The 23,832-nt window shown below is 48.8% G+C and overlaps 1 protein-coding gene across 1 annotated transcript; it reads left to right on the forward strand.

Annotated features, from left to right (window-relative positions):
- Positions 1–14,847: 14,847 nt before the first annotated feature.
- Positions 14,848–22,194, forward strand: MED10 (mediator complex subunit 10). The gene is made up of 4 exons (XM_045998915.1): positions 14,848–15,029; positions 16,275–16,358; positions 19,289–19,391; positions 21,570–22,194. Exons 1-4 carry the CDS (start codon positions 14,908–14,910, stop codon positions 21,666–21,668), a joined length of 408 nt encoding a protein of 135 aa, XP_045854871.1. The 5' UTR covers positions 14,848–14,907; the 3' UTR covers positions 21,669–22,194.
- The last annotated feature ends 1,638 nt before the right edge of the window (positions 22,195–23,832 follow it).

Here is a 23,832-nt window from a genome sequence, read left to right on the forward strand (position 1 = left end):
ACATGGGCCTCGTAGGCTTTGATGTTTTAGTGTCCGACTGGGCTCATCACCCTTCCTTCTGAGTGAGGGGAAAACTAACCCTAAAGTTGAAGACTATTTCTCATGCAAGTGTTTTGTGGCTTTCTCTATTCTCAACATTCCTGTCCACACACACACACTCTCATCTACATACATACACACTCCCTTACACTCTCTTACACAGATTCACAAACACACACATGCACATTCACACATACACATGTTCACACACACTCACACACCATATCTATATAGGCACACACATACACACACAGAGGCATCCCCTGAGTCCCCCAGAACATGACCTGAGGGGACTTTTCAGAATTGCGTTTGACTCACATCTATGTAAGGCAACAGCAGGGCTCACCGGGCACCTGCACATGGTAATTGATCAACTGTGAGTCTTAAAACTCCAGGGTTTTCAAAGAGGTACTGGAAAATCTCTGTGTAGGGAAACCACTGTCTCCACACAGAGGGATCCCATAAAGAAAGAAGAAGTTACAGAGGAAAGAGAATCTAAGAATTAGGCCAAGACGCTGCACCAAATGATAATAAAAGGAAAAAGAGATTTCTAAAATTAATTACAATAGCATATGTAAAAATGCCTGCCATACAGTGGGTTCCTTAATACTGTTAACTTAAAAAAAAGTCCCTGTCCCCAATTTAGAATCTATAAATAGTGCTAAGCTTTGAGAAGTGTTAATTCACCCTCTCAAGGAATGGGAATTCATATGCTATTAAAAAATATGGACTATTAAAAGCCAGCAATGATTACAGAAACCAAAATAAAATATGTACCTTAGAACAGATTATTGATCAGAGTGGTTTATAAGTTAAGTATGAAAATCCTTTGAGAATTTAGGGGCCAGGCATTTCTTCGTTCAATTCACTGTCATGATTATGCAAAAAATGTAATTTATGCTCTTAATCAGAGCCAAAGCTGGATAATTTTTGCAACAATAATGTTTCTGAAATATATTCTATTCAGATCAAGAGACTGGATACTAACATGTAAAGAGTAAAGGCTAGGAAGTCACAGATCCTGGGTGACGATGTTCTCGCTGTGAATTCACAAACATAATTCAGCAGAGCAGACACCACGAAGAGACCCATAACACTATTTTTATGATGGTTTTTTTAAAAGCAATTTTACATGGTTAACAAATTATTAGATCTTTATCTAAGATTTGCAAAAGGTATTGAAATGAGCCAATGCCCAACTCTTTTTTTTTTTTTATTTGACAGAGAGAGATCACAAGTAGGCAGAGAGGCAGGCAGAAAGAGAGGAGGAAGCAGGCTCCCTGTGGAGCAGAGAGCCCGACGCGGTGCTCGATTCCAGGACCCTGAGACCATGACCTGAGCCGAAGGCAGCGGCTTAATCCACTGAGCCACCCAGGCGCCCCGCCAATGCCCAACTCTTAACTACCAGGGTGACTACTGCGGAAAGTTTACAAAGCATCGGGAATGTTCTGTTAGTGGGGAGGGGACACTGTCTCATGCAGGGAGGGGTCCTGTCCCATGTGGGGAGGAAGTGCTGTGACCCGGTCCCAGTGCTGGGGGAATGTTTCAGTGCACACTGGTGGGAGGTAGGCAGTAGAGGACAGTAGGATGGGCCATCTCCTTGAAGGCTCCCATTTCCGGTCACTTCTCCTGCCACATGGCAGCATTATTTCTCATGGTAAGAATGGGTTTAAGTGATGGGAATAAAAGTTGTATGATATAAACAGAATTAGTCAACATTTGAACCTGACCAAATCCTGCACTCCCTCATGGTCTGGCCATTCCTGCTAATGGACAAGTTGACATGAAACCCTACCTCTTGTGGGTTCCTTAAAATCTGATAGTTGGTGAAATTTTTCAGATGCCCAAACACTCAACACTCCTTCAGAGGTGTGCCAGGTTGAATATTTCAGTTTGGAATTCCTTCCTATGGAGTTTTAAATACTTTCTGGAGAACCCACTTCCTCCTAGAAATCCAGGAGTGGTAATAAGAGCAATGATGTTCACGTTTTGAGTGAGCAAGGAATGAACCCAGGGCAGATTCTGGTCCTCTATGGTTTTGGTATGAATGTTTAGTCTTCTCCCCTCATGGCACTTACCCGAGAGCTGCTCTGCTGAAGAGAACTCACTGACCTCGTGGGTGAGGATGAGCCTGTTTCGCATTCATTTTTTTCTGCTTTTGTAAAGTCGCATGGTTGTGAGGGTTAATTTTATGCGTCACACGCTGGGTCATGGTGCCCGGATATTTGGTCCAACACTATTTTAGGTGCGTCTGAAAGTGTTTTTAGAGGAGACTGATATTTAATTCAGGAAACTTTGAGTACAGCAGTTGGAGACCTTAATGTGGGTGGGACTGATCTAAGCCATTGAAATCCTTAAGAGAAAAAGAGTGTTTTCAGAGGAAGGAATTCTGTTAGCAAATGGCCTTTACATGTTAGCTACAGCACAGTTTCCGTGATCTCCAGCCTACTGATCTACCTGCAGATTTTCGCCATGCTAACTTCTGCAAATATGTGAGCCAATTCCTTAAACTCTATCTATTTGTGTATCTGTCCATCATCATCATCTCTCCCTCCATACACCCATCCTATCAACTCTACTTCTCTGGAGAACTCTGACAAGTACAATGGTTACAGTGTTGTAAATATAAGGTATTATGTTAGGTCTGGTGCAGCACCTGGGGTTCAAATTCATTTGGACTTTTTAAGAGAAATGTATAAATGACACACATGCTCATTCATATTTAAACAGACCATAACAGTCCCCCTGTGGGTTTGGATTCTGCTGCTGAACGAGATGCCCATTCCCTTAGGGATTCAGGCACACTGGGATTTGGAACTGTGGATTAGGAAGAACGTGGAGCTGCATTCCTGGTTCACAGGTGATTCTCAGGACACTTTTGCCATGTGGCCTTGTGCCAGTTTTTGGAGGAAAGAACTGAGGGTCAGAGAGCCTGAGATCCCTACCTTGGGTCTTAACTAGAATGGGACAGAGGGAGGCCCCAGGGCCTGTGGCCTCTCTGGTGCTCTGCTGCATCAGATCAGCAGCAAGGATATCCTCCCACAGTTTGGCTATCACCTTGCAGAGAGACACCCCAGCCATGCTGATGCGATGGGTCCACAGCTAAGAGGTAATGGGTATTGAGTGTGCCAGCAGACACGTCATCCACATATCGTGCATTCCATTGCCGCGAATTTGGGATGGGAGAGACTCTAAAATGTTCTCTTCAACCTGAGACTTCTGTCTGGGAACAACACTCAACTGAATGAGACTGGGGTACAAGTAGGGTGAATGGGGCTATCCTGGACCAATGAGAAGGTGCACTTCTCCCAACTTAGGAGGAAATAATATGGTGCAGATGGTACCTCAGGTAGATTTTGCAGTAATGACCAGATTATTGTTGCTAACCCTTAGCTCATCTCTATAAAAAAAACAATGCATCCCCCTCACCATCATATTTTCTACCAGAGCAGACCCCAGGGAGGAGTGTGCTCTCCTCTCACTGGGCTTGGCTAGGCCATGTAAGATGCTCTGGTCACTGGGATGTGAGCAGCCAAACATTTGCCATGGCCGAGCAGAGGCTTTGCCTATGACCCCGTGGTTTGGCCCAGGCCCTGCAGCTCCTACAGCTCCTGCCTTCCACCAGAGGAACAGCATGTCCCTGAACACGCTACCTTTTTAGCCGGAGTCCTTGAAGGTGAAGACCCAAGTTGCGCCAAGCTGAGCCCAAGAGAGCCAAGTGAGGCTAAGCATGGCTGCTCCATCGCCGCCCCATGTCTCATGAGCAGGAAATAACTGTTTCTGGTGCAAGCCAGTGAGATATGGAGGCCGCTATCGCCACAACAAAAGCTGACAAATACAAATAATTTGGTTGAAAGTCTTATTTTTTCCTGGTTATTAGTTGTTCTTTTTTCCTGGATAAACTCTGTGACTACTTCCTGTGAGTAACGAGGGGCTGATTGATGTCATGTACCACGCTCTCACGTCCTCCAATTCTACATTCTGTGTGTCCTGCACCTGCCAGTAAATACAGGTACAAAGGTCGGTATAGTTTTAACGAGATCCTCTGCTGGAGACCTCCCCCCAGCAGGGTTCCAGCATGCACGTGCTCCAGCTGGTGAGCAGGGAGAGTGGTCGAATGCGGGGAGTGTGTGCATAGAGTCCACGGCAGAGCTGCAGAAAGAGCTTCCAGGTGGAAGTCCCAGAGCCAGCTCCTGAACCCAGAAGCTCCTGCTCTGTCTTGCACTGGAAGGCCTGGCCCCTGCAGCAACAGGGTGGTGTGGGAAGCTGTCCGAAACTCTAACACTCTACTTGTGCTCAGGGCTGCCCAGCAGTGTGGATGCCACAGGCACACCGCCTTCCTGCTGGACTCAATCTCAAATTGATAGCTCATGTGAGTGCTTTTCATGGGTGGAGCGTTGTCTCCTGCAGGAAGTCTGGGAATTGTAACTCCAGCTTTCCAGCCTCTGCGTGAGAGGGTGGTAGACTGTCTGCACAGAGGTCCACCTTGTTTCTCTTTCCCTGGGTTTCTCTTCCTCACCCCCTTTCATCCTTTCTTTGATGTTGTAATTACAAACACAAAGGGCAATTTAGCATGCAAAACTAAGCTACCCTCTCCTTCTCTGCACCGCCACACGCCAAACATCTTGGATAGCAAGGCTCTAGCTGTGTTTCTTCAGAGGGCACTGTTGGTCTTCTGGGCGGGGGGGGAACCCTTCAGTGTGTGGGACAGTCTCACGGTGACTAGCATCCCTAGTCCCCCACCTACTGTGTGCCCACAGTGTCCCCCTGGTAGCAGCACACTGCTCCCCTGCGAAGATACCCCAATCCTTGGAACTTGCATGTTAGGTTGCACGAGGAGGGGAATTAAGACAGCAGGTGGGATTAAGGTTGCTCATCAGTGGACCTCACAGTAGGAGGTCGCAGCTCAGATTCTCCACGTGGGTCAGTGTTATCACTGGGTCTTAGACTGTGAGTGCAGGAGGCAGGAGGTTCAGAGGCGGGGAAGGAGATGTGAGGACAGAAGCAGAGGCCGGTGTGACGTGGCCGCTGGCTCCAGAGTTGACAGACAAGCCAGAAGCTCAAGAATGCGGGCAGCCTCTGGAAGTCGGAAAGGGCAAGACTTCAAGTTCTGCCGTGGAGTTTCTAGAAGGGATGCAGTTCCGCTGACACCTTTGTTTTTGTTCCATAAGGTTCATGTCAGAACACTGAGCTCTAGAATTGAAAAGGATACGTCTGTGTTGTTTCAACCCACTGTATTTGCAGCAACAGGAGACTCCAGTGCTTTCCCAAGTGCAGTGACAACCACACACCCCGTCACATTTCCCGACAGTCCCTGCGTGACTAGCAGCCCTTGTAAGGAGTCATTGTATTGGGTGATGAGAAGGTAAAGAAGGAGGAGAAGGTTTCAGATTGCCTTCCCCGTCCCACCAGCCTGCTTTTTCTCTCTTCCGGAGCGTGCACTCATCGTGGCTTTCCCTGGGAGGCTTTTCTCCTCCACATCAGGTCCTCGGCTTCTCCCTACACCAAAGACAAGACTCCTTGTCCTTTAAAGAGTTATTGTGGGGAAGAGGATGGGAATAATGAGTGTGAAGACTTCAAAAGCTGGTGTAGTGTTTGGTTATAACTGCTCCTTCTGACTCTCTACACTTCCATTCCAAGACTCAAGAGAGATGACCAGCAGCACAAGCTCAAGCAAGAAGTATGTATTGTGCGCCCACTGTTTGCTCGGCCTGCCCTGCTGATGCAGGCCCCCAGCCTGCCTCCAAGGCTCACCAGGAGAAGAGAGTGGGCTGGTGTGTCCCCCTTACCCTAGTCCACTACTGCTTAGCTTGCCTGCCCTGACGCTGGATCTCAGGCCTCCTTCTTGGGGCTCCTACCTGACCCCCATGTATTTCTGGAGTTTCTAAAGAGTATTTCATGTGCACTGACAAAGCCAAGATGCTACATGATCCTTCTGCTCCGAGTACGGATGGTACCACTTACAAATCTTCCCCACGGGAAGGTAAGTTACCGGAGGGCAGGAACTTCGGTAGACATTTCCCCCCGCAAAGTTTTCTCCCTTGCCCTAGGGTGGGACAGAAGAATAAAAAATGAATAAAAGATTCCATATCTCCCTGCCCAAGACGGTTAATTTTATGTGTTAGCCTGACAGCTGGCAGTGCCCGGGGAGCTGGTAAGACATTAGCATTTGGTGCGTCTGTGACAGTGTCTGTAGAAGAGACCAGCATGTGAACCGGTGGCCTGAGGAAAGATCCCCCTCTTCGATGTGGGTGGGTATCATCCAACCTGTTGAGGGCCTACATAGACCAAACAGGTAGAACAAGGACACATTTGTTCTCAGCTTGAGCCGAGACTTCTGCCTTCTGACAGCAACACCTCTGATTGTTGACCTTCAGATTCCAGCCGGGACTCACATTTGGGGCTTTTCTGATTCTCAGGTTTTCAGACTAGGACTGAATTACCCCACAGGCCAGGCCTCCAGCGTGCAGATGGAACAACATGGAGTGTTCAGCGTCCATAATCGCACAAGCCAGTTCCCTCTAATAAATCTCTTTCTCTATGTCTGTACGTATCCCATTGTTCTGTTTCTCTGGGGAGCCCTAACTAATACACCGCTTCGACCTTGGGCTCACTGCCTGGTAGCCAAGGAGACTGGGTCTCTGGCCACCAGGACTGTCCAGCTCCTCCTCCTCTGGCGGTCCCCACAGGTAAAATCCCAGGTCTGTCTCCCTTCCAGCAAGGACTTGAACAAAGCTTTCCTGTCAGTGTCCTGCCTAGGACAAGGGATTGGGGGGAGTCAGGATACATGTTGGTTTTGTCAAGGCTCTGAGCTTGCAGCCACATGTCACCTCTTATTACCAGACCCTCAGGAACATGCACTTAATGAACAGGAATTGATGGGAGTGATCCTGTAGGCTTCTCTCCCAATGGCCCACTTGGATGAATCATCCTGGCCAGTTTTTGTGCTGGGCTGAGGCTATGGAGAAACTCTTTCATTAGTGTTGGAAGGGCTGCTGTGCCTGGGGCTGATCTGTGTTGAAGGGCAAGAATACCTTTGTTTGGGTGTACTATTAGAGTGCCATCAGGATGTGACGTCCAAGGGAAGCCTCAGTAGCAGTGTTTCAACAGCCAGAATGTTGGGTTTTCAGTAAACTAGTGCTTGAAGAGTCATTAATTAATTAATCATTAATTCATTCATTGAGTAAACATTTGTTGAATATCTTCACAGTGTTCATCATTGAAGAACCAGAAGAAAAATGACTCCCTGTCCTGGGAACACTCACAGGGGAGACACCCCAATGGCTGTCTATACTGTAAACATGATTCTGTGATAATAGTTAATTAAGATCTCGAGAGCTTAATGGGGCCAGACACTGTGTTAAGCACTGTACTTCCATCATCTTATTTATGAACCCTGAGAACCCTACAACTCTCATTCTATAGGTGAGAAAACAAGCACAAAGCCGTGCACTGACTTGCTCATTATCACAGGAGCAGTGAGTGTTGGAGCCATGATTCAAACCCATGTGTCTTCGTTAGTACAAAGTTAAGATGCTATAATGAAGAGACCCCAAATTTCATACAATAGCTGAGAATTTTCTAGTGGACAGGATATTCTAGGTGTTTAATATTTATTAATATTATTAGTATAATAATATTTACTACTTCATTTGATTCTCACTACAATTCGAGTGTCTCATGTACTTGTCATCTACCTGGTGTGGTGATAACAAATCTGAGGCACAGCAGGTTAGGTGACTTGCCCAAGGTCATGCAGGGATTGAGCGGCAGAGCTGGAATTCGACCTCTGAAAGTGAACGTCCACATCACGGCTGTAAATATTATGCCACACTACACTAAGTTTCCTAAAAATTTGACTTTTTTCTCTCTCTTACTCAAATGTTCCAAGGCAAATAGTCCGTTTTAGTGGAACAACTCTACTCCACGGGTCATTCCAAGGCTCCAATGACTTCTAAGTCATTGCTCCTCCATCTTCAAGGGCCTTGATGTCTGATACCAGAGCTACTGGTCGCCTGAGGCTATTTTCAGTTCAATGCACTCAAATGGATTCAAATATAGTAAATCCAGTTCCTCAGTTGCAGTAGTGACGTTTCAAGTGTCCAGTGTTCACCATGAACAACACGGATCTAGAACTCACTTCCTTCCCTTCTTCTTTCTCTTCGTATTGGACCTGTGTGTGGATGTTTCTTCCAGCCCTTTCTGGCTCCCTCCTCATTTTTCTCACATAGATTTCCCCTTTAAAAATTTTCTAGCATGCTTAATCCCCTCTTAGGATCTGCTTCTCAGAAGCCTTTTTTTCTGAGAAGCAGAAGACCTAGATGAGCAGAACCATTACCACTTGTTAGAAGGTCAGAGAGGTTAACAGAGGTTCTGGTGTCCCTGGCATTACTTTACCATGTCTGTCCAAAGTTGTATAAACCCAGACCCTGTCCCTTCTTAACTCCATCTTCCAAATCAGAGAATTTTAATACATTTTTACTTTGTTTCCTGACAAAAGGAATTATTGCAGATGCTCTTTGCTGGACAGCGTCCCAGTTATCTGTCTTTCTCAAACAGAGCCAGAAGCAGGTGATCCAGGTCCATGTGCCCTGTCATTTCCTGCAAGGTAAGACTTTTGTTTTCTGGATCATCACAATTAGAAGAGCACAATTAATTTCTTTTGGAGGATTTAAGACAAACTTAGATGTCAGCTCAATGTCATTAGTTTTTACACAGGCCTATGAGACATCAGGCCTGACATCACGTGCTGAAAGAGCTGACACGGTGAAAATCGGTATGAAGTCTAAAAAATTTATGTTCCTCTGTTTATACGACTTGCTAAAGAGTTGGATGGCTCATCCTATCCATCCTTATTTCTGTAATGCTTATCTTGTCCTCTGTTGAGCTGGCAACAAATTTTCCATAAAAACTTGATAGTGGGGACACCTGGGTGGCTCAATTGGTTAAGTTTCTGCCTCAGCTCAGGTCATGATCTCAGGGTCCTGGGATCAAGCCCTGCATTGGGCTCTATGCTCAGCAGGGAGTCTGCTTTTCCCTTTCCCTATAGTCCTTACTTGTGCCCTCTCTCTCCCTTTCAAATAAATGAATAAAATATTAAAAAAAATCTTGATAATGAAAGTTAATTGCATGCTTACCTTTCCTGATTGGCTCACATGCCAATCCATAGGCCATAAGAGTGTAATCTTGTCTTGTTGCTTTCTAAATCTTGGTCACAGACTCATTACACAGAATTCTAGGTAGAACCAGAAATGTTGCATATGAAAGCAAATAGGTGAGCTTTCTTATGGTTTCTCAACAGTTTTTAGTGTAAAAACATGGAACGACGTCTATTTTTTATTGCACAAGGCATGCTCTCTCTTTGACATAGGAACCTGATAGAAAGAATGGAGCATCTAATTATTTGAACATTCATTTGTCAATGCAGCACTTGGGGGAAAGCAATATCAGCATCCTCTCCCAGCTGGAGTTATTTTGCTTCCAATTCTGTATTTGGGGAAAATTTTTTGGCTTTATTTGACCACGTATGGTGCAAATTACAGTAGCCTCCTCTTAGGATTATGAAGAATAAATGAAATGATCTATATAAAATGTTCAATAGAATGTTAGATATTGTCTCAGTATGATCATGACCACCATCATCAACATCATGACATCATCACCATCGTGACCATCATCACCATCACCATTTCCATCATCTTCATCACCACCATCATGACCATCATCATCACCATTATCCCTACTATCATGACCATCATCATCATGACCATCATCATCATCACCAACATCACCATCAACATCACCACCATCACCATCATCAGCAGCATCAAAATAACAGAGTTTCAAATCTCCCCTTCTGCCAGAACTGCTATTGTGCTGAAATTCACAAAATGAAAAAGCACAAACCAGCTGTTTTGCCCTCTTGGTAGAATAGCCACCCCCGCTTTTTTATTTTCATTTTATTTAACTTAAGTCTGGTTTTCAGAATAAATTACAATGGATGGCAAAAAAAAAAAAAAAAAGTTCCAAATGGCATCACTAATATTGCTGATAGAGCAATAATGTGAATGAAAGAAAAAAAAAAAGGAAAGAAAAATACAGCCTCCAGATTTCAAGGTCACAAAGTATTAGAAGTTAGGAAATTTCCCAGGGGCAGATCAAGTCCACTTCAGAGGGAAAACAGCGGCAAAATCTACGGTCAGCAGAGCTCTGCTTGTTCTGCAGGCAGTGTCCCAACAGGTTCACCCTCTGACTTGCTGGGATTTTCCAGCCTGATTCCATTTACATCAGGAGCCTGGCGTGCTTCCATTTTAAAACATTTCTTACAACAAATCAACAGTACTTAGAATGCAAAGTAAAGAAAAAGCAGCCGCTGTTAGCTGTTTAAGGAGAAAAGGGAGAATTTCAGTGCAGGTTTCAGTGGGTTGGAAATGCTTTTGGTTTCAGCAGAGAACAGTAGTCTGTGGAGCAATGACTTTGGCCGACAGGGAGATAAGTGATCTAGAAATACTTCTTAATTCTCCTGTATTCAGTGGACTTCAACGGCTTCGTTTGGGATGGTATGAAAAGTCTGACTTTACAACCTTCCATTTTTGCTCTCACTCTAGCTCTGCACATGAGAGGAGAGGGGAAAGAGAAAGTCTGTGAAGATGAAAATGGGAGCTGATAGACTAATGGCAGGTCTCAGAAATGTAGGAGCTTTGATAGCATAGTTGCAGTCATTAGGATTTGGCCTTGAGTTAACCACACTATGGTCAAGATCAGAGAGCAAGGGCTAGTGTTCTTGAACAGAAGAGGAGGGGGTTAAGGGTTGAATTGTATCTGACTCACAGGCCCCCTCCCAAAAGATATCTAATGTCCATGACCTCAGAATGTGACTTTATTTGGAAATCGAGTCCTTCAGTTATAATCAAGTTCAAATAAGGTCATTAAGATGAGCCCTAACCTGGTATGACTAGTGTCCTCATAAAAGGGGAAAGTCAAATACATATACACAGGGAAAATGTCACATGAACATGAGAGCAGAGATGGGAGTGATGCTTCTATACGCCAAGGAGCACCAAAGATGGCCAGCAATCCCCAGAAGCCAGGAGAGAGACATGGGACAGACTCCCCTTGCAGCCTCGGGAATCAGCACCTTGATGTTGGACTTCTAGTTTCCAGAACTGTGAGATAATACATTTCTATCGCTTAAGCCCCCAGCCGATGATATTTTGTTGCAGCAGCACTAGGGAATTAATACCAAGAGTAACATGATCACAGACCCAGGGCACATCATCAGGCAGGACGAAAGCAGCAGAGCAGAACGGGTAACCTTTCTCAGGACAAACCTGCTCTTAGAAACCGGCCCAACTGGGACTATATTTGCACATACAGGAGGCAGCAGAGACAACTCAGTAAGGCGGGATCACGCAGAAGTACAAACATGGGACAGGGGCACCACGGAGGGAGCCAGAAGCGAAAACCGCAGAAGCACCCACTTCTCTTAATTATTTGGAAAGCAAGTTGCTGCTAGGATCTACCCAGCAGGAAAGGACAGCTTCCTGGGGGGATCACAGCCCTAACAGGAAAGTAAACATTTGGTTCCTTTTTATCGCTTCCTTTGTCTTCTTTTCCCCTGGTCTTTGATCAAAAATCATTTATCAAGCTAGTTCACCTATGTTTGGGATCCTGGGGGATGTGTAAGTCGAGAATACCGACATACATCTGGGAGGCTAAGGCACAAAATACCCAGGAATTTTAAGGGCAAGTTAAGGGGCACATAGAAGTTCAATGTCAGAAGAGCCAGACAGAGAGATGAGCATGGCCCCTTTGCGAGGACGAGCAAATTCATGAAGCCTTCTACGTCAAAACGCACACACACATGCGCACACACAAACACACACAGGCTGATGATAGCGGAGGCCAAACTCCTGTGCAGTGTTTAGCAATTGGGGTGACCGTGGGTGTTCTGGCTTGTCCACGACTCTGATGAAAATGCTTCTGGGTTTTCCTCCTTGCGTCCAGTGGAAGTGTTTAGTGACTGTCCTTAAATAACGTTAGAAAACTTCTTTCATTCTCATTTTTTCCCAGAGGTTTTTATTTGTTTTCTTCTTGTTGTTGTTTTTTAAATCATGACCTTGGTGGAATTTTGTCAAACGTCTATTTTTAAAATATACCTGAGATGTTTTTCTCCTTGGTCTTTAATGGACTTAATTATATAATAGATTTTATGATAGTGAACCTTTCATGCAGTCCCATTTTCTGAGAGAGGTATTCCAAATCTCCTGTTCTCACTATGGATTTTGAATGTTTCCTCATTATTTATCAGTTTTCATGCTAGGTATCATAAGGCTGTGTTAGTTGCTTATAGGTTAATATTAATAGGTCATCTTGGTGGCTTCTTCCCTTTATCGCTAAAAAGGTCTTTCTACATTTTACTAATTTTTGTTCTTATATGCTTTAACAACTTTATCCTAGATGCCTAGCATATCTAGTGTACCCTACCCCTTCAACCTTTCTGTGTGCTTGTTTAGATGGGCCTTTGGAAAACCACATAGCTAAACTAAAATAAGAGCCATAGCATCAGCAACATATAATACTTCCAATCTGAACGTCTTTTTTATTTTTATTTTACTTATTTATTTATTTATTTGACACAGAGAGAGATCACAAGTAGAGAGGCAGACAGAGAAAGAGAGAGAGAGGGGAAGCAGGCTCCCTGCTGAGCGGAGAGCCCGATGTGGGACTTGATCCCATGACCCCAAGATCATGACCTGAGCCCAAGGCATCGGCTTAACCCACTGAGCCACCCAGGCGCCCCTGAGAGTCTTTTTTAAAGTAAGTTGTTAAATCTGTTTATTGGTGTTTAACTCTGTTATTGTGATCACCAACGTACCTGTCCTTAATGCTTTCGTCTTATTTTGTGCTTGTTTATTTTCCATGTTTGTTCTTTGCTTCATGCATTCTGTTTCTTACCTTCTATTGATTGTGTTATGTGTTATGTGTGAATTGATTATGTTTTCCTTATTCCCAATAGATAATGTTCAGACATTATATATTCTATTAAAGACATACCTTAAATTTTGAAAATAAAGAGTGAACAAAGCCTATGTTCCATCAGTATCTATCTCTTTCTCATGAAATGGAGGACTGGTCACTTCCTCTCCTGATCTCTCTCCAGTCATCTTTTTCTTCTTTGGAAAGTACTTTATTTCTGCTTTGTTTTACAATTCCCCTGAAGTTAGCTGTTGTCAAATAGGGAGGGAGGTATTTTACCTAACATTTCTGTGTATTCGGAGCAGAACAGAGGCTTCCCATATGAGTTTAGTACACCACACTGATTGGAGTCCCTGATCAGTAAGTCTGACAAATCAATTACCTTCACTGGGTTCTCATTTTTGGTCACATCTGGGAGAGGTCATCTAGAAAAAGAGCCCCCTCATTTTGCCCAAGACATGAGGATGATGCGTATTATGATATTCAGTAAAAGAAGAAATCACTGTGGCCAGAGGAGTCCAGAAAGGTTATTGTAGGAGCAAACATTAGTTAGTCCTAGGAGAACGGGCAGAGAAGTTCCTTAAGCACAAGAGTGAAGTGAGCAAGGCAGAATTCTAGTGAGACCAAGGAAGAGCGGTTTACTACAGGCTCTGTGCAGCAGGAGGGTCATTCTTTCCTGATAGGAAGCCCCACAGGGCGCTGTTTTGTTAGAGCTGGCCAGAGTGGGAGAAGCCTGACTTCGGTAGGTGGCAGGCACTGGGGAAGGGAGAGCTGAGTGGAAGGTGGTTAGAAGAGTTAGAGGAGGTGGGTGCTAAGTACATACCAGAGGAAGGAATGGGGACCACCGCTGACCTCTAGGGCTCCAACTCGGGGGCAGGGAAAGTATCTTTGTTGGGCTGTTCATGCAAACTTTAGGATTTCCATTTCTGCGGGTGTTTGGGAAGATGCTGCCTTCTATGGTGCGTGTCGGTGACTGAGGCGCCTGGTGGGACGGGCAGCAGTCAGTGCTAGGCCTCCATCCTGACACGAGGCTTTATCATCTCTGTGAGCTGTCCTGGCGGCTAACATACTCATTTGGGGAAGGCAGATCGACCGCTACCAGGAAAGTCACAGGTCTAAAGCCCAGCTTGAGATGCATTTCAGGGTCAGGGCCAAGGCTGGGTGGTTCCAAGAGGGCCTGGGCCTGGCCCTGGGTGAGGGAGGCCAGCCTCCAGGAGAGTGGGCAGGGAACCTGCTGGACCCTGCGCACCAAGAAATGCAGGAATGGATGGTCTTCGAGATCTCAAAGATGGCTTGTGTCGGGGCAGGATTTCAGGGTCTCTTCCCCGTTCCGTTATATTCCTTCCTGCGCTGCTTTCATTATTTACAGTGAATACCTGTAATTTGTGTATTCGGGGAAAAAAGAAGCCATTTTCCTCGTGGGCATAGGCACTGCTGTTGTGCTTCAGTCTTAACCCGTCTAAGCTCCAGTAGCCGTCCACACTCATTCCAGTTTTACGGACAAGAACGAAGGCTCCGAGCCGAGGGGACTTGCCCAGGGCCAGTGGAGGCAGAACGAGGTCTCGCAGGTCCCCACCGCTGACTCTTGGTGGCCCTCAGAGCACGCAGGGCAGTCCTGAGGACTAACGCCTCAAGAATCCCACTCACCCGGGCATCTCAGGGATGCTGGAGCGGCCCAGCAGACGTCTGAGCAGGCCCGCAGTCAAGCCCCGCCCCCAACACGTCAGTCCTAGGTCCGGACCACGCCCACAGGGCCCAATCCGCCCAGCGCCTAGGCCCCGCCCCAGGCCCCGCCTCCTGCCGCCAGAGGAAACGGAAGTGGCGGCGGGCCCAGGCGGAAGCAGGAAGCGGCGGAGAGGGACTACGCTGTGCGGTGTTTGCTTCGAGGACATGGCGGAGAAGTTCGACCACCTGGAGGAGCACCTGGAGAAGTTCGTGGAGAACATCCGGCAGCTCGGCATCATTGTCAGTGACTTCCAGCCCAGCAGCCAGGCCGGGCTCAACCAGAAGCTGTGAGTGGCTGCCCGAGTCGTCGGCGTCGGCCCGAGGGGGGGCCGGGAGCCAGGCCGGGGAGCCCGGGGTGGGGACGGTGGGGAACTGAGCCAGGGGGCGGGGGGCCGTGGAGCCGAGGAGCCTGGGGGTGGGCTGGGGCGCCCGGGGCGGAGCCGGAGCCGGCGAGCCGGGGGTGGGTTCGGGAGCCAGATGGGGGAGCCAGGGCGGTGGAGCTGGGGCGCCCGGGGCGGAGCCGGAGCCGGCGAGCCGGGGGTGGGTTCGGGAGCCAGATGGGGGAGCCAGGGCGGTGGAGCTGGGGTCGGGGGCGGACCCGGGGCTTGGCAGAGAGCGGCGCGTCTCCGCTGCCTCCTCTGGGCCTGGGCCCTCTTCCCTCCGTTGCTGGGACTTTTTCTTGAAGCCCCATTTGGAGACGTCTTGGTCAGACAGTGCAGCTTCTGGGCCTGATAAAGCCCGCCCTCGCCTGCGCGTGACTCCCTCGGGCAGTTTTCTCCTGAGCCCTTATGGGGAGTTCAGTCCCTGTCCCCAGAGAGAAGGAGGACTTCTCGGGGGAGTGCCCTAAACTGGGCCCGAAGGTTGTGGAACTACCTGCTGCGCAGCCCTGGGTGTGCAGGAATTGGAGAGGGGGATGGTGGTGAGAAAGGGTGCAGACGTTTAGTTACTTTGTTGGCAACAGCCCTGTGCCTGCCTTGGTGCTGGGGTCTGGGATGGACCAGAGGCAGACACACAGAATGAATGCTCTGGAGAACGTCTCCTAGCTTTATAGGGGCTACAGATATCAAACATAATTGCCGCCCGCCCAGCTTTACAAACCTAGAGCTGGGGGACTGGCCTGGTGATCTCATGAGGCTCCAGACGGGAGCTGAAATGAAACCAGACAGGGATGGCTTTCCTCCCCTGAGATTTGAAGGGTGGATTAAGTGGGAGCCCCATGTGCTCCTTGATACCGCACACAAAACCAGGTGCACATTAGACAGTTATCTTTGAGAGAAGATCGATATCGTCATCAGATTCTCAGAAGGGTCGGTTTTTATCCCCCAATATGGCAGTTTCTACTTTAGAAAGAAAATCCGATCTCCGAGGGTATTCCCTAACCCCCAGACTTTTCTAGGAATTCTGTACTTAACCAAAGAGCCACTCACCTGGCTTGTGTAACGAACTCGTGTGGAGCTCTCGTTGGCCAGCTGGGTGATGTTCCTGCTGTCCTCAGAATTAACCACATGCCCCATTTTTGCTTTTTCCCTCAGGAATTTTATCGTTACCGGCTTACAGGATATTGATAAGTGCAGGCAGCCGCTTCATGACATTACCGTGCCTTTAGAAGTGTTTGAGTAAGTATCATTCGTGATACTCATTGGAGTATAATTCTTGTCGTATTGTGCTGTAATGACTCTTTCAACCACTGGCATTTAGGTGCCTGCTCTGTGGCAGGCACAGGCTAGGTCCTGGGGATAAGCCAGTGAAGGAAGTAGCGAAAAACACCTGCTCTCAGGGAGCTTATGTTTTCATAGGATTAAAAATTAAAATCTCAATATTGTATTGTGAATAAAGGGGTATTAAATATGTGAAAACATCATAGGCCTTCAGAGTCCTGGTTAGACAAAGTGCAGCCTTATTACTTCTTTTTTTCCTTGAGAAGTAGAAAGTCTTATGTGGGCTCTATTATTTAAAAAAAGAAAAAAAGAAAAATCTAGGCAGAAGCAGCCTGAGAAGCAAATTGTTGTATCTTCAAAACCGACCTGGGAGTGCTAATTCTAGGAGATGGTGAAGATCTGCACGGTTGGAGGGGAAAAAAAGAGGGGGGGGCTTCTTAGGCTAAGTAAATTTGGGAAGGGCGGTCACAGTTTTCTTTGGGAGAGTGGTATGTGCCTCTCACAGTTGTGGCCCAGCGAAGGCCTCCAGGAAGTAAACTCTTCAGGTTGTATGATTTAGGTTTTATCGGGTAGATTTCATGGCTGAAGGGACTGGGTAAATAATTACAATGGGCTGTTTGGCTACTAAGTTTCAGACTTAAGACTGAAATTCTGGACTTGCCCTTCCTGGGCCCCCCCCTGTTTCTCTGTGCCAGGCAGCAAGGGCACCCCCCCCCCCCCCCCGACCCGACCTAGGTGGAGCCGGCTTGGAACGGCGAGAATGCTAGTCCTTTCTGCATTAAAACTGCAAATAAGTCACCAGATTTCCTGGAACGGTAAAGGGAAAGGTGACCCTCTTACATTGCAGAGGGGCAGGAATAGGAGTCCTAGTTACAGCACGGGTCGGCTGCTGCCCACCCCCCATCCCCCCATCACAGGACACACAGGCTTCACTCTTCCTGGTCTTGGCTCTGTCCTCATCTGCTGGCTCTGGTGTCGTGTGTTCTCAGCGTGTTCTGTCCACCCACCGAGCTCTCAGGTATAGGTAGGAGTGAAGGTCTTGTGCGTGTGCTACAGCTCCCGACTCCCAGAGGGTGCCTGCCAAGAAGTGCATCCAGCTGGAGGCTGCTTGGCCTTCCTTGCAGTGTCCTCAGTCGTGCTGCTCTGGTCTTGAACGTGTGGGATGGATGTAATGCAGCTGCCACGTGACTCTGAAGGGCAGACGAGGGAAAGGTGGCTGGGGAAAGGTTGCCTCGTGGCAGCACGCAGTGAAGCCTGGGCGACCAGAGCCACAGCCGCAGGCACAGCCAGAGCCAGTGGGCAGAAAGGATGGTTGAGATTCATCTGGGGGGTTGGGACTGAGCTGGCCTCTGAGCTCTGATAAGCTGCAGGTGCAAACTCTCCAGGGATCTGCACGATGCAGGAGGAATTTCCAGGTCCTCAGTGGCCTTGTCAGGCACACACTTTCAGGCACACTGTAGCGAAGATAAAACTAAACCTTGGCCTTCTGTGCAGAACTTGGGGTTGATGTGTTGGCAGAGCGGCGCTCAGCACTTGGGCCTTCGACAAAGAGCCCCGTCCGGAGGCTGTCACTGTTGAGATGGTTATTTGTTTAGGACACTTGAGCCTGTCTGCTGGTTTCCAGAAACATATGTATTTTTTTCGGAAAAACCATAATTTGGCTTCTTTCATTCCGTCATTTCAAAAACATGGCAATAAAATGGAATTTCTGGAATATGTGATTTATTGATTTTTTTTGTTATATGTCATAATTAAAGGACAGTTTTTATGCCATTAACAGTAACGTTTTTTGATCTGAAGCGACAGGTTTTTTTTTCCCCCGCTGGAGCATAAAGGTGATTTCTTTTAATGAATAATTTAATTGGTATGAAGGTCTGTAAGGTACAGAAGCAAGCAGGTGGCCCACTGGTGGTAAATGTGGATATTCATCTAGGCAGTATGCTTGATGAAGTGTGTGGGGTTATGGCATTTTGGGGGCAAGTGTCAAAAATTTCAAGAACAGTTTTAGAGTTTAGGAATAAGTGGAGAGAATCTCTGTTAAATTCATGTAACTGGGATGTATTTAGGAAAGTAGTATTATCGGGGCCCCTAAACCCAAAAAGTGGCGGACCAGTTTGTAAATAACCCTGGGGTGGGCAGGGCTGGGGCTGTCCTGCCTGCAGATCCCCACCCGCTCCTGCAGCCCCAAGGCTCCTCTACGGAGGGCTCCCCCAGGAACCGATGGGCTGTGCCTGGAGCGGAGGCTGTGCCTTGGCCGGCTCCCTGCTCTTGCTCAGGCTGGAAACCCCGGCCCACAGGAGTTCTCATGTCAAGAGCCGCCTGACCTGGGGCGCCTGGGTGGCTCAGTGGGTTAAAACCTCTGCCTTCGGCTCAGGTCATGGTCCCGGGGTCCTGGGATCGAGCCCCACATCGGGCTCTCTGCTTGGCAGGGAGCCTGCTTCCTCCTCTCTCTCTATGCCTGCCTCTCTCCCTACTTGTGATCTATCTGTCAAATAAATAAATAAAATCTTTAAAAAAAAAAAAAAAAAAAAAAAAAAAAAAAAAAAAGAGCCGCCTGACCTTACAGGTTATTGTGAAGATCAGGGCTCCTGGCTCCGAAACCTTTGGAAGATCACAAACATTACAACTGTTGAGTTACAGAGCCATGAAGCTTGGTTTATAAGTGATCATTCCTTGATTTCTTGAGTCACATTATTAGAAGTAATATGAGATCAAATCATCTGTACTTACATAAATGAAAGAGTCCTAATTCACTTGGTTTCTGGACACAGTTTTCTCTAAATAAGGCCATGTGCACCTCCTCAGAGCTAACTCCTATTTTCGCATCAGAAAACGGAGAATAGGTTACTGGCCGTGAGAGGGTTAATTGAGGTGTTTCATGTTTCCAGATACATAGATCAAGGACGAAACCCCCAACTCTACACCAAAGAGTGCCTGGAGAGGGCTCTGGCCAAAAATGAACAAGTCAAAGGCAAGATCGACACAATGAAGGTAAGGCTCTTCGAAGCAGAAAACTAGGTCCGAACAGGAATCCTGTCAGGGCAGATTTGACTAATAGACCTTGTCATTCTTCTCCGTACTTGGTAAAACGTGAACTGTCTCACATGGTTACATGGCTGAGATTTCTGCACGTAATGGGCCGTGGATGAGGGCAGCCTTCAGGGAGCCTTGTGGGGACAAACGGGAGTGGAGTGCAGCTTTGCTTGGAGCGAAGTCCAGGCTAATTTCCATGATGCTGATTGGCGCTGGCTAACTGTTCGTGTCTCTGAGCCTCTCCTATCTCGTGCTTGCACTGCGATGCTTTTCACTTCCTCTACTAAGCCATTTCCTGGAGTCTGGTTCCAGCTTTTAGAGCATTCCCTTCTGGTTGTCTAAAGCTCGTCTCCTGTGCTTGCGTCCCAGGCCCCTTTGGATTCTGTCCCCTGTCCTGCAGTTGGGCACAGAGGGCGTCCTCTCTGTGTTGCTTTGCTTTCATGAGTACTAGAAAATTCCATGCGTCATAAACATGAAATATTTAGGGCCTTGTTTTGGTTTTGTTTCTGTAACTTGAACTGACTGCGCTGTGGGTCAGATTGGGGTATGTGTGTGGTTTTTCCTTTGATGGCTGGTGCCATCCCTGTAGCGGCCCCACACTTGGACTGCGCGCCCTCCTGCCTCCCGGGCATCGTGGCTGCTGCTGGGGATCCTCCGGACCCCTGTGTTTCCTTCCATTCCTTCTCAGGCGGCTGCTCCCTGTGGAGCTCTGGTGCCTTCTCTGCACACCACTGTCCTTTGGGCTCAGGCTCTCAGGGCCGCAGAGTGCCGCCTCTCAAGAGAGGCCTTGCAGACCAGCCTTTCCTAAATCCTGATGAAGATGCCGCCTCCTCTTTCCTCTGTTTCAGCTCTGCCACGGCCGTGTGGGCTCCAGGACATCGGGGCGTGAGTGTGGTGCTCCCGCGGGTGCCCCGTGCCCAAGAGCTCCTCGCTACTGTCCACGGTGTGCAGGGACGGCCATGCGCTGGCCTCTGGGCTCGGGCTCCTGGCCCGGTGCCGGGAATGAGCAGAGAGGCTGTTGGGGTGACCGTGATGTGTCGGTCATGGGGCCACGGCTGCCCTGGGGTCACAGGGCTTAAGTACCTCACCCCGGTGATCTGTGTTGATCTGTACTGATGCCTGGGAGCCGGCCCTCAGGTTGCGGTGCAGCCGTGGTTGTCCATGGGGCACCCCCATCTTCCTGATGGGTCACTTTGGGGCCGAGTTGCTGCTGAGCTCAGCCTCACCTGGGGACGGGATGCCGCCCGGATCCGTAGCAGGCTCTGTTTGTACCGTTGTGCGCGTTGAGCAGACATCCTGCTCCGCACGGGCCGTGGGCCCTGGGTATGCTGTGGCGCGTGGGTGCCTGCTGGCAGGGATCCATGGGGATCATTGCCTTCGGGGGCATCTGTTGGGCCCGCTGGCCGTCTGCGTCACCAGGGACCTGTGCAGGTCTCGCGCCGCAGTTCGGTGGCGTTCGTTGTCTCAGTGGACCACGTATTTAAATTCCTGAAAGCTGCGGCTTGCACAGCTGTCCGTAGCGGGGCTGTGTCCCTGGAGGATGTCATGTTTCATGCTGTGTCTTCATTCCTGTCCGTAGTGCTGCTTTTCAGTAGGACTTAGACAAGGCTCTGAGACGCTGGCAGAAACTTAGCTGCTCTTAAGGGATTCAAATACACGTTACGCTGATAAGTGGGACCGAGCAGCCGCAGCATTTGGAGTAGACAGGCTTCCAGGTGCTCTGAAAGCTTTGATGAGGCTGTTTGCACACAGTGAGTTTGATGTCGTTTGAGTTAATAATTGCTTAATTAAATATTACTTGAAGATTCCTGTTACGTGTGTTGTCTGCAGAAGTCATTTCCAGCTGCATGGCTGGCGCCTTAATGCGAGGGGTTTTCTCCGGAGGATTTCTTATGTGCTGCGCTGAGCATTCCCTTTCACCTAGCTCACCGTGTAGCTCTGATGCAGGTCCAGCTCCGTGGCCTTTGTCGGCAGCCGGTGCCTCCATGGGGATGAGCCGGCTGTGTGGGAATGGCTGGTTGTGGGGAGAGAGCGCGCACTCTCCGCAGAGTTCGAGGCTTTGGGAGGTGGGGGAGTGTCTTTCCCTTGGGGCATGGGTCACAAAGGTATTTTGATGTTGTATGTTTTTCTTCTCAGAAATTTAAAAGTCTGTTGATTCAAGAACTTTCTAAAGTATTTCCTGAAGACATGGCTAAGTATCGAAGCATCCGAGGGGAGGACCACCCCCCTTCCTAACTTCATCGTCCTGCTGCCCGAAGACCCTCCTGGTCTAGTGTGAGTCACCGTGACCTTCAGGCAGGCTGTGACTGACAGTGGCATCCACGTCCTGTCCTCCAGCCGGCCTGCTCTTGTCCTTGGCCTTGGGGGACGGTGGGGCGGGGCCTGGAGGGCTTGCAGGGCTGTGCTCCAGCTGCCCCTCTGTCCTTGATGTGCGTCTTTTGGGTCCGCAAGTTCTCACACGGCCCGGGCCGCATGTCTTCGAGAGCGATGCGTTTGATTCTCCCTGGCAGAGTGGTCTTGGGAATATTAACTGTGCTAGGTACATTAAGTTTTAAAAAATTCCCAATGGTTTTATGTACGGTTTCTTTTCCATTTTATTATAGTACGAGAAAGCTAAAAAAAATTCGTTTAATCTGAGAAGTACTTTAAGTTGGTATTTTATATTTTCAAGTACAGTACATAAAGAATGTGTTAGTGTAACTGTTTACGTGGGTTTCAGTTGGACATAAGCGTATAATAAAGTCTTTAAGTATTTATACGATTTATTCCATGTAATTATTTTTATAACATTTTATAGTATAGTACAGTGTGTATCTTATAAACAGTCAATTATTACTTCCCCAGAATGTGAATAATACTCATGACGCTTGTTCTCCAAGCACTTATTTAGGCAGAACTCTTAGTCGCCTGCAGCTGGTCTCCTAGAGGGCGTGACAGACACGGAGGAAGGCAGATGCGTGGACGCCAGGGACGTGCCTCCTTGGGCTGCGCGTTCCCCCAGGGGGTGCACACATCTCGTGGGTCAGCTGCGCACCGTCTAGGCCCATCCCAGTGGCCCTTGGAGCCTGCGTTCCTGGTGAATGAAAGGTGACGCTGGCTGGGATCTGAGCTGTGCTCCGAGTCGCAGGCGTACGGCAGCATTTCTCAAGAGTGACCTGCGGCCCTCCTGCATGCGTGTGACCTGCCTCCTTTCTTAGAAAGTGGGCCCTTGAGCGCATGGGCGGCCCATTTGGTTAAGCGTTAGACTCTGATTTTGGCTCAGGTCGTGATCTCAGCTGTGTTGGGCTCCATGCTCAGCACGCACTCTCTTTCTCTCTCAAAAAAAGAAAGAAATTGGGTCCTGTGGAATCAAGAGGCTTTAGGCTGGGGCCCAGGAACCTACATCGTCACTTTTATCCCTGGCATTGTCTGGATCTGAGAGTCATCACACTGAGGATGTGACTGTCACATCCCCCCCCTCCCGCCCCCACCCTGTGTGTGGTATGAGGGTGTAGCATGGTGTGGGCTCCAGTGGGCTGTGTCCCGTGAGTGGGAGTAGTCCGAGTTGGGGGTCAGAGCCTACCTCTCACCACCATCCTTCACTGACCTCTTTCTGGAATTGGGGGCGCTTGGGCGTGCCATTGCTCCCCAAGGCAGTCTTGCCCAGAGTCAGGGGCCAGGCTCCTTAGGAAGCTGGTACCATGCTGTTAGCAGTTTGAGTCTCCAAAACCACCCCAGGAAGGCAGTCCCACCCTGGGGACAGGTGTTCTGGGTAAGGGGTGCTCCTAGTCCAGGTGGTCCTGGAGCCAGCAGCCCCTGTCCTGCATGGTTTCCCTCCCTCCGCCTGTCCTGACCGGCAGCTTCTGTGCCAGGGCCGTGGGGGGCGTGGCCCACAGAGCGCTTCCCAGACCCGCTCCGCATGAGTCTCTCAGTCGACCCTCACCACGGTCCCCTGAGCTGTGGGTTTCAGAGCCAGGAACGGGCACGGGGAGGCTGAGTGGTAGAGCCTGCTGTCAGGGGCAGGTCTGCTGTCGGGTGGGCCTGCGGCAAAGCACGGCGCGCTGCTGCCGTGAGGACGCTAGCAGCCGGGGGCCCTGGACCGTCCGTGTCCGTCTTGGAACACGGCGCTGTGACTCCCGGGTTTGGTGGTCTGCTCGCAGCCTCCTCCTGAGGTGTGTTTCCGTCTCCTCTGCAGTGGAGCCTGTCGGGGTTCCCGTGCCTGGCTCTAGGCTCGCGGGGGGCAGCTGGTGGTGAGCGCTCTTCCGCACACCCTGCGCCTGGGAGGCGTCGTGGCCTGGGGCCGTTGAACACGGATGTCTGAACCTTGGGGCCAGTGGTTTGCCACCCGTTGGGGTGCATGTCTGGAGGTCGGGGGTTGGTACAGCGCTCCATAGTGTGGTAGGGCTGCTGCCCCAGGCCC

Source organism: Meles meles, chromosome 3 (genome assembly GCF_922984935.1).
Source record: "Meles meles chromosome 3, mMelMel3.1 paternal haplotype, whole genome shotgun sequence".
NCBI classification, from domain to species: domain Eukaryota; kingdom Metazoa; phylum Chordata; class Mammalia; order Carnivora; family Mustelidae; genus Meles; species Meles meles.